General features: G+C 46.7%; 1 protein-coding gene across 2 annotated transcripts in view; it reads left to right on the top strand.

Annotated features, from left to right (window-relative positions):
* TDRD7 (tudor domain containing 7) overlaps positions 1-13,927 on the top strand; it is a 314,213-nt gene that overhangs the window by 17,682 nt on the left and 282,604 nt on the right. For both annotated transcript variants that reach the window (XM_082267672.1, XM_082267671.1), the window contains exon 2: positions 8,815-9,031. In XM_082267672.1, the coding sequence (XP_082123798.1) occupies positions 8,819-9,031 (213 nt within the window). In that variant the 5' untranslated portion in view covers positions 8,815-8,818. The remainder of the gene's footprint in view (positions 1-8,814; positions 9,032-13,927) is intronic.

Here is a 13,927-nt window from a genome sequence, read left to right as displayed (position 1 = left end):
TTCCTCGGGGGCGCAGGCAAACCGCTCAGAACCTCCGGAGGAAACAAGAAGGCTTGCCAGGTAAGCCCAAGGCCGGCCAGTCCGGTGCAGCGGCCAAATCCTCCCTTGCATAAAGGGACGCCCTCATCTGGTGCAGGGATGAGGGGACTTCTGTGTTACTTTCAGGTACCCTGGACGTCTGTGATTCTAGACAAATGGGTTCACGAACCGATTCGTACAGGGTACAAGATTGAATTTTGGTCTTGCTCGGCAGACAGGTTCTTTCCATTAAATCTCTGTCTGTCTTGGATTGTTTGACAGATCTCAGGGAGGCGGTGCAGGATCTCCTTGCACACGGCGTAATCGTCCCGGTTCCTCAGCGGGACAGGTTTCAAGGTTTTTACTCAAACCTGTTCACAGTGCCCAGAAAGGAGGGCACGGTACATCCAATTCTGGACCTCTAGACGCTGAGCCGCCTTGTGCTGGTGCAGAAGTTTCAGATGGAATCCATTCGGTCAGTGGTGGCGTCTTTAAATCAAGGGGACTTTCTGGCCTCAATCGATTTAAAAGATGTGTATCTGCACATCCCTATCTACGAGGGTCATCAGCGGTTCCTCTGTTTCGCGGTGGCAGAGGAGAACTTTTAATTTGTGGCATTACCCTTCGGTCTAGCTTCTGCTCCCAGGGTCTTCAGCAAGGTTTTGGCCTCGGTGGTGGCTTTGCTATGCAAAAAGGGGATTGTGGTACTCGGTTATCTATGCAATCTCCTGTTATGGGCGAGCTCTTGTGCCACCCTGTCGGGCGACCCTGACAGTCACGGTTCAGACACTTCAGGAGTTCAGGTGGACCATCAACTTCCAGAAGTCTGTGCTGACCCCATCAGTACATCAGAGTTATCTGGCCATGGTCTTGGACTCCTCTCAAGCGAGGGTCTTTCTTCCAGAGGAAAAATGCCAGACCTTGCAGGGTGAGATCAGGGTCCTGATGGAAAACGATCTCTCCTCCTTGCGGATCTGTATGAGGTCCCTGGGCCTGATGGCAGTCCTTTTTGCCCAATTTTACACAAGGGCTCTGCAAGCAGAGATTCTTGCCAAGTGGAACAAGGATCCGCAGTCCTTGGACAGGATGATATGTCTAAGCTGTCTAACGAGGTCGGAGCTCTGGTGGCTTCCATTGCCTGCTCTGAGCCTGGGCAGGTCGTTTCTGCAGCTGTTGTGGACGGTGATCACCACGGATGCCAGCCTGACAGGCTGGGGTGGAGTGCTGGACACCCTTTGTGCCCAAGGGATGTGGTCGCCGGGAATAGTCTTTACCGATAATGTCCTGGAGCTCAGCGCGATCAAGCTCTGCCTGCTCCATTGGACGCCCCGGCTACATGGTTTTCCGGTTCGGGTGCAATCCGATAATGCCACGGCTGTGGCTGACATTAATCACCAAGGGGGCACCAAGAGTGCCCGGGCGGCCAAGGAAGTGGCCGAGATTCTGACTTGGGCCGAGGCACATGTCCCGGCTCTTTCCGCAGTTCACATTCCAGGAGTGGAGAACTGGCAGGCGGATTACCTGAGTCGTCAGGTTCTGAGTCGGGGGAAAGGTTCCTGAATCCGGAGGTTTTTCGCCTCTTGTGTGCCCAATGGGGAACTCCGGAGGTTGACCTGTTTGCGTCTCGTCTAAACAAAATGGTAGAGCGGTTTGTGGCCAGGGCACGAGATCCTCTGGCTGATGCCACAGACGCATTGGTGGTGCCTTGGTGCCGATATAGGCTGATTTATGCCTTCGCTCCGATACAACTGTTGTCGAAGTTCCTCCGCAGGTTGGCAGTGGAGAAGGTGCAGATGATTCTGGCGGCCGTGGTACGCAGACCTGGTAAAGATGGTCGTCGAGCCTCCCTGGTGGCTGCCTCTGAGAGAAGATCTGCTGTCTCAAGGACCGATATTCTATATTTACGGTCGCTGGCTTTAACGGTGTGGCTGTCGTATGCCAGGTGTTGAGAGACGGGGGTCTCTCTGATTCTGTGATTCCTACCTTGTTTAGAGCTAGGAAGGCGACTTCCAGGAAGATTTATCATTGTACTTGGAAGACGTATATTGCCTGGTGTGAGTCGCAAAAATTGCATCCTTGCTCCTTCTCGGTGGCGAGGGTTTTAGCCTTCTTGCAGAAAGGAGTGGAGCAACCTTTGGCTTTAGGCATGGTTAAAGGTCAGGTGTCGGCCTTAGCCATTTACTTCCAACGTTCCTTGGCGACAAATTCATTGATTCGTACCTTTTATTCAAAGGGTGCGTCATGTGGCTCCACTAAAGAGATCCCTTTTACCTCCGTGGGATCTGAATCTGGTTTTGTCCGTTCTTCAACGACCTCCCTTTGAAAATATCAGGGAAATTTCTCTGCATTTTGTTGTCTCAGAAGGTTGCCTTTTTGGTGACTGTCACCTCTGCTCTCAGGGTGTCTGAGTTGGCGGCTCTGTCCTGCCGTTCACCTTATCTGGTCGTTCATAGAGATAAGGTTGTTCTGTGTCCTAACCAACTTTTTCTCCCTAAGGTGGTTTCAGCTTTCCACCTCCAATGAAGATCTTGTTTTGCCTTCTCTCTGTGCTAAGCCCAAGCATCCCAAGGAATTTTCCTTGCATTCGCTGGATGTGTTAAGGGCTTTCAGGGTCTGTCTGCCACGGAGTCCTTTCGGACATCTGATTCTCGGTTTGTCCTTCCTGAGGGACCTCGTAAGGGTTCGGCTGCGTCTGCTGCAACCCTATCTAAGTGGATCAGACAGACTATTGTTCAGGCCTATTCAATAAAGGGTCAGGTACCTCCTTTCCCTGTGAGGGTGCCTTCTACTGAGCGCTGAGTGCCTCTTGGGCTTTTCGCCATCAGGCATCTGTGGCTCAGGTGCGTAAAGCGGCGACTTGGTCGTCTGTACACACTTTCACAAAATTCTACAAGATCGATTTGATGGCATCTTCAGATGCTTACTTTGCCTGCAAGGTTTTGCAGGCTGCTGTTTAATGAAGAGACCATGGTTTCTCTTTTGGGGTTGAAGTTTTGTTTTTAGGTCAAGCTCCTGTTATTGTTGGTTGAGCTTTTTGTTGCCCTGTCGGCTACATTTTTAGCCTTGGAAAAGGGTTAACAGTTTGATTGTGTTCTTCCCACCCCTCATGCCTACACTGATTTGGGACAACCCATTAATGAAGAAACATTGAGAGCTGTCAGAGGACGTAAGAGAAAATTGGATTTTTGTAGGAGCTTACCATAAAATCCTTTTCTCTGAGTCCTCTGACAGACGCAGCTCCCGCCCCTCTATTTTGGGGTTGGTTGTGTCTTTCACTGCATGCTACGAAACTGATTTTAGAGCACAGTGTGTCTGGGGTAATGTCGTGAGGGACAGCCCCCTATAGGCGTGTTGAGTGAAATCTTTTCACTGCCTAGTCTACTCCTGTAGATGGCGCAATACCCATTAGTGAAGAAGCATTGAGAGCTGCGTCTGTCAGAGGACTCTGAGAAAAGGATTTTACGGTAAGTTCTTACAAAAATTCAATTTTTAGATGTCTCCCCTGTGCTCCTCCGAATGCAATGCACATCACACTGCGATGCATTCTTTCCCGGCCTTGATGACTGGGAAAACTGTCAACAGGGACCTGGAAATGACGTTGCATATCACTTCCGGATCAACAACAAGAAGGGGAGAATGGATGTGTGTGCCTGCTTTCCCTCCTCCCCCTGCCACCTCTTACCGGCGGCACCCCACTATGCCTGTCCCAGGCTTCGCTTACCTATCTGCGGACCAGAGAACAGCATAGCGGGTGCCGCCTGGCTGGGGGTCGGGGGGGGGGGAGAGGAGTTGTGGCGTGGGCAGCATTCGGCTTCTGGTCACAATGGTGACCTGGCACCTTGGGTTGGTTGAGCCCTGAGCTATATTATTCATGTTACACTTTGCCAGGTCTGCAGTTAGAAACCACAGGGTCCTGTATAGCCCCCCCCCCCCCCTTTCCCTGTTCCAGATAGTGGAACTGATCCCTGGAGGGGGGAGAAGCTAACTGCACTGCAGGGGGAGGCACAAGAACATCGGTACAGCCTTGCCTCCTTAGCAGGTGTCTGGGCCCCCCTTTTTTTGAACTTTTTTTTTTTTTTTTTTTTAGGGGGCCTGGCTGTACTGCCTTATAAGCGGCCCTGCTCTCTGCATCTCTGTTGCTGGCCATGCAAATCACAATATTTTCTATAAGCAAAGATTCTGGAGAATAAAATGGTAGTAGTCACAATTTTTTTGTAAAATATAAGCGATGTGGTTGAAATAAGTGAATGGATACTCGGCATGTCAAGTCTTAAAGGATAAGTTCCCTTTTAAAAAATAAATGCACATTTTTTGGCAAGTAAAAAAATGTGCATTTGTTATTTTTTTTGTTTTGAGAGCCTGTACAGCATTGCTCCAGTGATCCGCGGATTGCTGGTGCCATGCAGGTCACCTGCAGATCTGTCAGTGTATCGACTTTTTTGTACGAGAAAGTTGATACATTCTGACAGCAAGACTCTGTGAACTACCATGGCCTTGACAGTGAGCTTGACAGATCTGCAGGAAACCTGCACGGCACCAGTGAGCTGTAGATCACTGGTGCAATGCTGTACAGGCTCCCAAAATAGAAAAGAACAAATGCACAATTTTTTTTTTAGGTGCTTTGATAACTACAAAGCAACAGCCGCAAAGGCTGCTGAACCTTGCAGTTTTCCATTCACAGAGAACTTTTAACGAGTGACGCGGCCACGTCTTTTTTGAATTGTGACAGCAGACACGGGGAGAAGATTCCTAGTCTGCTGTCACAGCGGGAATCGGGGGAGGGGGGCACGGGGCGGGGATGTTTTTTTAATATGTTACTCCATGAATATGGGTGTAACATGTAACAAAAGGTGAACATTTGTTTTACATTTTTTACAATTTTTTTTTTTTTCCTCTTCTCTTTATTGCTATCACACAAGGGACCAAAAAGTGCTTGTTTTGGAAATCTGTGGAAGCAGGGTTGCCACCTCTATCCTTTTAAACCCAAACACATATTAATTACACAGGTTCTGTGGCTAATTTACTGCACATAAGGCACTAAGTGAGTTTAATTACCACCTTAATCGGCCACAGAACCTGTGTAAATAATGTGTTCGGGGTTTAAAGGGATGAGGTGGCAACCCTTTGTGGAAGCGATCCAGTAACTGGACATATGCCGTAATCACTTCTGTCTGAAAGCCGAATGTTAGCTTGTAATGTTTTACATACAGTGTGTGTGTGTGTGTGTGTGTTTGTGTAACCCCCCCCCCTCCCTCCTCCTGCTGATGTAAGCCTTAGAGTTAACAGTGTATGTCAGATCACAAACCAAGCCATGAAGTCCAAGGAATTGTTTGTAGGCCTCCGAGGCAGAATTGTATTGAAGCACAGATCTGGGGAAGGGTACAGACAATTTCTGCAGCATTGAAGGTTCCAATGAGCACAGTGGCCTCCATCATCCGTAATGGAAGAAGTTTGGAACCACCAGGACTTTTCCTAGAGTGGGCCGCCTGGCCAAACTGAGCGATCGGGGCAGGAGGGCCTTAGTCAAGGAGGTGACCAAGAACACGATGGTTACTCTGACAGAGCTCCAGCGTTTTTCTCTGTGGCGAGACAAGAACTTTCCGGAAAACAACCATCTCTGGAGGACTCCACCAATCAGGCCTTTATGGTAGAGTGGCCAGACAGAAGCCACTCAGTAGAAGGCACATGACTGCCCACCTGGAATTTGCCAAAAGGCACCTGAAGGACTCTGAGACCATGAGAAACAAAATTATCTGGTCTAATGAAACAAAAAATTTAACTTTTTTGGCCCGAATGGTAAGCGTCATGTCTGGAGGAAACCAGGCACCACTCTGTAGGGGCTACAGTGAAGCATGGTGGTGGAATCATCATGCTGTGGGGATGTTTTGCAGTGGCAGGAACTGGGAGACTAGTCAGGATCAAGGGACAGGTGAATGCATGTACAAAGACATCCTTGATAAAAACCTGCTCCAGAGCGCTCTGGATCTCAGAAGGGTGCGAAGGTTCATCTTCCAACAGGAAACCAACCCTAAGCACACAGCCAAGATAACAAAGGAGTGGCTATGGAACAACTCTGTGAATGTCCTTGAGTGGCCCAGCCAGAGCCCATACTTAAACCTGATTTGAACATCTCTGGAGAGATCTAAAAATGGCTGTGCACCGATGTTCCCTATCCAACCTGATGGAGCTTGAGAGGTCCTGCAAAGAAGCATGGGAGAAACTGCTGAAAAATAGGTGTGCCAAGCTTGTAGCATCATACTCTTAAAAAAGACTTGAGGTTGTAATAGGTGCCAAAGGTGCTTCAACAAAGTATTGAGAAAAGGCTGAGAATACTTATGTACATGTGATTTTTATTTTTAATAAACATGCAAAGATGTCAAAGAAACGTCTTTTATGTTGTCATTATGGGGTATAGTTTGTAGAATTTTGAGGAAAAAAATGAATTTAATCCATTTTGAAATAAGGCTGTAACATAACAAAACTTGGAAAAAGTGAAGCGCTGTGAATACTTTCCGGATTCACTGTAAAGTATACAGCGCTGTGGTCTGGCAACTCCTAGAAGTAAGTCAGGTTGGCTGAGTGCTGCTCTGCTGTTCACAGGAAGCTTTGTATTTTCTGAATGAGATTTTACGTTCAGCAGAAGCTTTTTATTCACAGAATGCAAAGCATCCTGTGAGTGGTTGAGCAGCGCTCAGCCCATCTCAATTTGCTGCTGCCTGAAAACTGTGCTATATACTGTATGTAGCTGAGGATACATAAAGTTTATATAGCCCACATACCCACTGCATCTATTACTAAAGTAAATAGTTTGGACCAGCTTGGCCCGAACAAACTATTTAAGTTCACTAAAACATAGCGATCAGCTTTAAAGGATTGAATAGAGATTGAAGCACACTTATACAGACGAAGAGCATGGCAGGGAGACTTTTGAAACTAAGGCTGTTCTGTGAAGATCTTCTCAGTGGAGCAGGGATAGGGTTGGTGTTACACTTTGTGACATAAAAAAAATGTTTCAGCTAGATGTGTTTGCTTTTATTATAAATGCATTTCCTAATCGATACATAACTGAACAATACATAACTGAACAAAAGGATCTTTACCTGGAGTATCTTTATTTTGATATGCCTTTAAAGCAGGGCTTGACAAATGTGATTTGAATTGAAAAACCAGCTACAGTTAGGAGCTAGTTTTTTAATTCGCTGCCCGATCCCCTGAACTGCATGTCCAGGGCATCCGGCAATCGAATCTGCTCACGCCTGGTGCCGAGTGAAAAAAAGACTGAAAATGTAAGAAAAAAAACTTTTTTTTAGTGTTACAAAATTTTGCAAATAAGTAATTTTTTTCCTCCTGCACTGATGGGTGCCACTCCCTGTCCACTCACTGGCGGTAAGGAAAGATCGACAGATCCAAGCCCACAACCCCAGCACCTAGCTGTCAAACTGGGAAGGAGATGTCTGAGGTGGGCGGGCAGTGAGAGCAAGCAAGGGAAGCCCTCAGCCACGCTCCTCACTGTCCTGCTCACTAGAGGATGATGCTGGTTCGCACAAAAGAGTGTGTATCCTGCTCTAAGAGGCCGCAAAGCCACAGCTTCAATTACCGGCCAGCCCAAACTTGGTCTGCTCACCCGCAGGGGGCACATGGGGGGAATCCAGAGCGTTGCTGCAGTGTAGCCCAGGTGCCTTGACACAATTTCCTAGCGCCTGGTATTTGTTGAGCCCTGCTTTAAAGATTATTTAACTCTTACCATTTCATATTCTCAATGTGTTTTATCATTTACTTAAAAAGTATCCTGTTCTTTGTATTTTTCCTTTGTGGGAACTACCTGGTGATCCTGGCAGTCCCCCCTACTTTACTATTTCAAACTGACCACATTAAGCATGTGAGCACATCCATCCCAGCGTAGTCAGTTTTCTGGCTGTGCTTGGAACACAGCCTGCCTGTCCTCCAATGGGCAAGGCTTGTGCTTACATAAACATTATAGGGGGAGTACTGCGCTTCAAGGGTGATATAGTGCGAATCAGTATATTACGTACATAAATATAAGTATCTAGTTTCGAGTCAGCAAGCTCTAATATTCAGTTAGATAAATACTGTTCTTATTAACCAATCGATAAATAAAAATTGTTCTTATACAAGAGGGAGAAAAATGTGCTGTTGTGCAATATTCATTTCATCAATCTATGATGTTATGATTGATGAATTGAATATTGCACAAAAGCACTTTTTCTCCCTCTTGAATAAGAGCAATTTTTATTTATCGAATGGTTAATAAGAACAGTATTTATCTAACTGAATATTAGAGCTTGCTGACTCGAAACTAGATAATTATATTTATGGATGTAATATACTGATTCGCACTAAATCACCCTTGAAGCACTGTACTCCCCCCCTATATTGATTGTTTCCTTAGACTGTTTGAGGTACCAGTTACTGTACGTGCAGCATCATATAATTCAATTCAATTTTTCTATGATAGCGCAAGAATCCTACCCATAGAATAAAATCTTGTGCTGACATGCCCCTTTGCACATCCATTCACAGTGAAGATCAGTGTATTGCTGTTTTTACACCCCAACCTCTAAGCCCCTTATGCATCTGATAACAGATAACAGAGATTATGTGATCATGTATAGAGAAAGGGCAAGGGGGAGGGTTATTTGTGTGTTTTTTAAATCTATACACAAACCTTTTGTCTTTCATTCCATTCTTAACTTGTTTTTACAAGGTAAGGGTTTACATATACTTTAATGTGTTTTTTTTTTTTTTTTCTTTTTGTTTTGTTTTTTTGCATTACAGAAACATGTTGGAGTCTGACAAAGATCTTGTAGCAAAGACGCTGCGGGCTGTCTTGCAGTCTAACAAAAATGGTGTGCCTTTTCCTCGACTACAAAGTGAATATAAATCCCTTACTGGAGAATATATTCCATTCAAGGATATGGGCTTCCAAACGCTTGAAGCATACATTAAAGCCATCCCAACAGTTGTAAGGATTGACGTCAGCCGTGCCGGCGAGGTAAGGGATTCTCCTAAACATCAACCTTAAAGTGTTACTAAACCCACAACCGTAAAATCAGTCTGTATATTAGAGCTGCGCGATTCTGGATAAAATGAGAATCAGTTTTTTTGCTTAGAATAAAGAACACAATTCTCGGCGTAACATTTCACATTAAACAAAAAAATTGGGCTAACTTTACTGTTTAGTTTTTTTGTTAATTAATTGAAGTGAATTTTTTCCCAAAAAAACTGCTTTTGCAAGACCCCTGCGCAAATACAGAGTGAACTAAAATGTTGCAATGACCACCATCTTATTCTCTAGGGTCTCTGCTATTTAAAAAAAAAAAAATAAATGTATATATATATATAATGTGTGTGTTTGGGGGTTCCAAGTAACTTTTTAGCAATAAATACTGATTTTAACTTGTAGGCCTCATGCACACTGAACGTTTTTACAGTTGCTGTTCTTGACTTCAGACTTTTTTTTTTTTCTTTTCTGCAGCCAATAAACTCCCCAGCATGTTATCCCTATGTGTCCATGCACTCAAAGGCTGTTATCAGCAGTTTTTGACAGGGGGGTTTTCTGGCTGGAAAAAACCCCAGAACTAGTGGGTTTTGAGAGGAGTTTTTCAGCTGTAAAAATGCTCTAACTCGGATAATAGCTTAAACGCTAAAAAAAACACCAAAAAAACGCAGCTATTCAGCGTTTATCAGTGTGTTTGAGCCATAAGCTTTTGTGGGAGTATAGTTTTGCTAAAGAAAAGCTGAAAAACGCCACTGCAAAAATGTTGAAAAACGACAGCTTTCTACTGGCGTTATGATAGCGTCTAGAGATCGACTGATTATTGGCAAAGCCGATATATCGAAAGGCAGATATGCACTTTCCCCGATATTTTAGAATCGGCCACCAAGGTGACCGATATTTCGGGAAAGTGCTTGTACCGGAGTACTGCCTGTCTTTTAGACCCCCAGATCCCTCCACAAGAGTACCTGCAAATAAATAAAATAACATTTTTTTTTTCTACGAAAATATCGGCCGATACTGATATGCATTGGCCAAAGTATTGGTAAGAAAAACCGATATCGGTCGATCACTAATAACGTCCAGTGTGCATGAGGCCTTAAAGCCTGAGTTCCAGTCTCCTAGCCAACATTATGCTAACAAAATCATTGAGATTGTTGTAATTTGCCAGAACCACAACGGAAAGTGATGCCCATGTACCTGTTCTAATTACTTACAAACCAATTAGTTATCTTTCCCTATCATTCATTGACAGACGCAGCTTTATTTCTTCTTAGCCATTAGGTTATGCTCCTCCCATCAGGAGTAGGACACTAGGCAGGAAAAAGCTTTCACCACGCCCATGGGGCTATCCCTGCAGGCATAACCCCACAAGCTCTGCTACAGCCCTCAGTTTGTTTCTGCCTAGTTTAGGAGTAGGACCTAGTTCCCTGCTGGGACTTCGGTCTTAGCTGTTTATTTTTTGGGAACATTTTTTTGTACATTATTCTTTAAGTAGTGTTCCTGGGAGAACTACAAGCAACAGCCAGCTGGGTTTTGGACTGGATATTCTAGATCCATAAGGTCTCCCAGCCTGGCCAGCGAGTGTGAGCAGGTTGTAGTCCAGCACTAGGCCTCACCATGACAGAGCCTCGTTGGACGGGACGAGCCCGTGAGTGGACCGTCTCTCTGGGACGCGAACGACCTGGAACGCCCTGAGTCACAGCGTACCCCTTGGCTGGCAGCGCCCCCTTCCCAGTTGGGAGGCAGTCTGCTCGAAGTGGCGCCCACCTGATCCGTGGTATGGTGAGTAAGAGTCCCCCCCCCCCCCCAATGTCTCTGGCGGTCTCGGGGTGTATGTGGGCCCCATCCATGGAATAGTCGGACCCTCGGTTCCCCTGGCCTCTTGGACATACCAGGCCCCCCCTTCAGCTGTTCGGTGACCCCCCTGGGGGTCCTGGAAACCATATGGCACGTCGTGGGGGCTGCCATTTTGCTGTAAACTTGCCCTGCAGTGATGTCAGAATCCCTCATTGTAGTGTATGGGCAGCCATTTTCTAAATCTTCCCCATAGGAATGCATGGGGCGGCCTTTTTTTTGTGGTCCACGGTGCTGGACAGCATAGGCAAGGCATCAGACACTCAAGGCATGACCCAGGTGCTTACACTTCCTGTGTCAGATCATTTTTCCCTGCTGTACAGATTGTTCCTGCAAGCCTCCTGATTGGTTTGGTAACGTTTTTTTGGGTCTCTTGTGGGTTTCCTCACACACACTAACAGACTGCATTAGGCTGGGACTTGCTGTACCACCAGTGCAGCGCTGCAATCGCTTTTCTCTATCGCTCATTGACAGACGTAGTCTTCTTGATTCTCAAGAGCTGGGTTATGTTGTCTCCGCAGGAGTAGGACTAGGCAGAAAGACAAAACGTTCTGGCTCCACCTTAGGGGCAGTCCCTGAGGGTATATCCTCCCTCTCTCTGCTACAGGGAATCAGTTTTTTTCTGTCTAGTCAGGAGTAAGGACCTAAGTTCCTTGCTGGGATCTTTTGGTCCTGGCAAGACTTTTTTCTTTAAGAAAAAGACATTTTTTAGGTAGTTTTTCTCCAGTGTTTTTCCTGTGAGATCTTCAAGCAAAAATGCCGGACTGGGCGACACTTGTGGTCACCCCAGCCGGCCTACGAGCGCGCGCAGACCATGGCATTGCGCTTGGTCGGCCGCGACACATTCAAGTAAGTATGCGGGGCCGGGCGACGCGCTGGATGTTGAGATCCAGTGGTCACCCCGGTTTTCTGCCTACGAGCGCATGCAGACCAGAGCTCCGCGCTGGGTCGGCCGAGACGGAGTCCCAGTGGAGGGACTGACCTTGCGAGTTAAAAGTCTCGCTTGGACGCCAGGAACCAGAGAGTCGAGGCGTCCGGAGTGGTCCACAAACCCCCACCCCGGTGGAGAGGGTATTGTGAAGAGAGGGTGCCTGTCGGTTCGGTATGGTGAGTAAACGTTCCCTTTTTTTTCCTCGTTATGAGGCAGTATGTATTATGGGCCCCTCCATATATGGTCAGTATATATCTGATACTTACAAGTCCCCCTTGTAATACAGCATGTGTTTGTGGGAAGTGGACTTGGTTTGAGAGCTAACACTCTACCCAGCAGACTGTAACATTACAGCAGACATAGGAGGTATAATCCTACCTTATTTGTAGTGTATCTCCTGTAGATCCATATATCGCCTCTTAGCAGAGATGCAGGTTGGATGTGCTGGGAAAACTATTTCGGCGGTCCGCCGCCATTTTGCCGTAGACCAAGTGCATGTATGTCCTCAGGTCACGCCGGCCGCCATGTTTTTGGAGTCTTATGTCTCTTCTATGGGGGCGGCCATGTTTTGTGAGCCCAGCTACCTCGTGGAGAGCTGGGAACGCCGGAAGGCGTACACAGGGGGCGGAGCCACGTCCTTCTACCCGGGAAAAAGCAACAGCTCCTTCCAGTCTGTGTAAGACAGACGCTGACTGCAGTTGGTTGGAAACTGCACTGCATCGGTTGGTGAGCCTTGGGGGTCCCTCACTCTCTCTGTGGGATCGAGAAGCAGGTACTCTGAGGGGCGCTATTGCGCTAGGGGGAGACACACAAAAAAAAAAAAAAAGAAAAAGTTTTTTTGTTTTGCTGGCAAAAGTGTCCTGAATTAACATGGACCCTGCCACTCATGTATCTCCTCCGGATCCCCTCGAGGGGTCTGCGGGATCCTCCAGCACCCCACTGACAATTGAATCATTGTCCGCTATTATGGAAACTTTTGTGTCCCGGGTGGAAGTGGCTTGTCAGGGACAGGGCGCAAGAAAGCGACCCCCGCCTAACCCCTTATTATCTGAAACCTCGGATTCAGACTCTGAGCCTATTTCTGCAGTTGCAGGTACTTCATCTGGGATTGGTGTCTCGGGTCCTGTCTCTTCAGACAGTGAGGAGGATGTTTCGGCATCCGCCATAGCCCGAGAGGAAGCGTTGGTAAACGCACTCATTGTATCTGTTCAAGAAACCTTAAGATTACAGGGTATTCCATCGGAAATAGCTGAAACTGAAATCCCTTTTGGGACTAAAAAACGCATCAAAGTGGCGAAGGTTTTTCCATTGCCCAAATGTTTTGGCAATCCAATCGAAGAAGAATGGCGTCTGCCAAAACGCACTTTTACTATTTCTAAACGCATTGACAGGCGTTATCCGTTTGAGGAAACCCTCATTAAGAAATGGACAGAACCACCTGTGGTGGATTCACCAATTGCTAGATTGAATAAAGCCACGGTTATTCCTCTAGAAGACGCTCCGTCTTTTAAAGATCCAGTGGATCGCAAGATAGAAGCTATGTCTCGCACCATGTTTTCCTTGATTGGATCAGCTTTCAGACCTATAATAGCTATTGGTCTGGTTTCGCAGGCTGTAACTGAATGGACCAAGTGGTTACGCCGGGACTTAGAAGAGGTCCCTCAGGCGGTATCAGATTTGTTGGAACAAATGATACAGGGGTTACAGTTTGTGTGTGATGCGGCGTTAGACGCCACTCCATTATTGGCGCGAGCATCAGTCTCAGCAGTGGTTCTCAGGCGTACACTGTGGCTAAAAGGTTGGTTAGCCGACCAAGGTTCCAAGAAAGCATTGGCTAATATCCCCTTTTTAGGAGAGCGTCTATTTGGAGCCAACTTAGATGAGATCATTAAGGATCTCACGGGTGGAAAGAGCACCTTTTTACCGCAAAATTTTAAAGGTAAAGGAACTCGTCAAAGACGAGGGCCTTCTTTTTCTGCTCACAAGAGGTTTTTTCGTCCCGCGGGTGAAAAAACTAAGTCCTCCAAAGCTCCTGCAGGAGGCGTCAGGGGTCGTTGGTCGGGCAAGCAAAAGCCCGCCCCCTGCAGACCTGAAGATAAACCGTC

This window comes from Pelophylax lessonae (genome assembly GCF_965119305.1).
Source record: "Pelophylax lessonae genome assembly, chromosome: 1".
Classification (NCBI taxonomy): domain Eukaryota; kingdom Metazoa; phylum Chordata; class Amphibia; order Anura; family Ranidae; genus Pelophylax; species Pelophylax lessonae.
The sequence above is the reverse complement of the archived record's forward strand: the minus strand, read 5'-3'. Positions and strand labels throughout refer to the sequence as shown.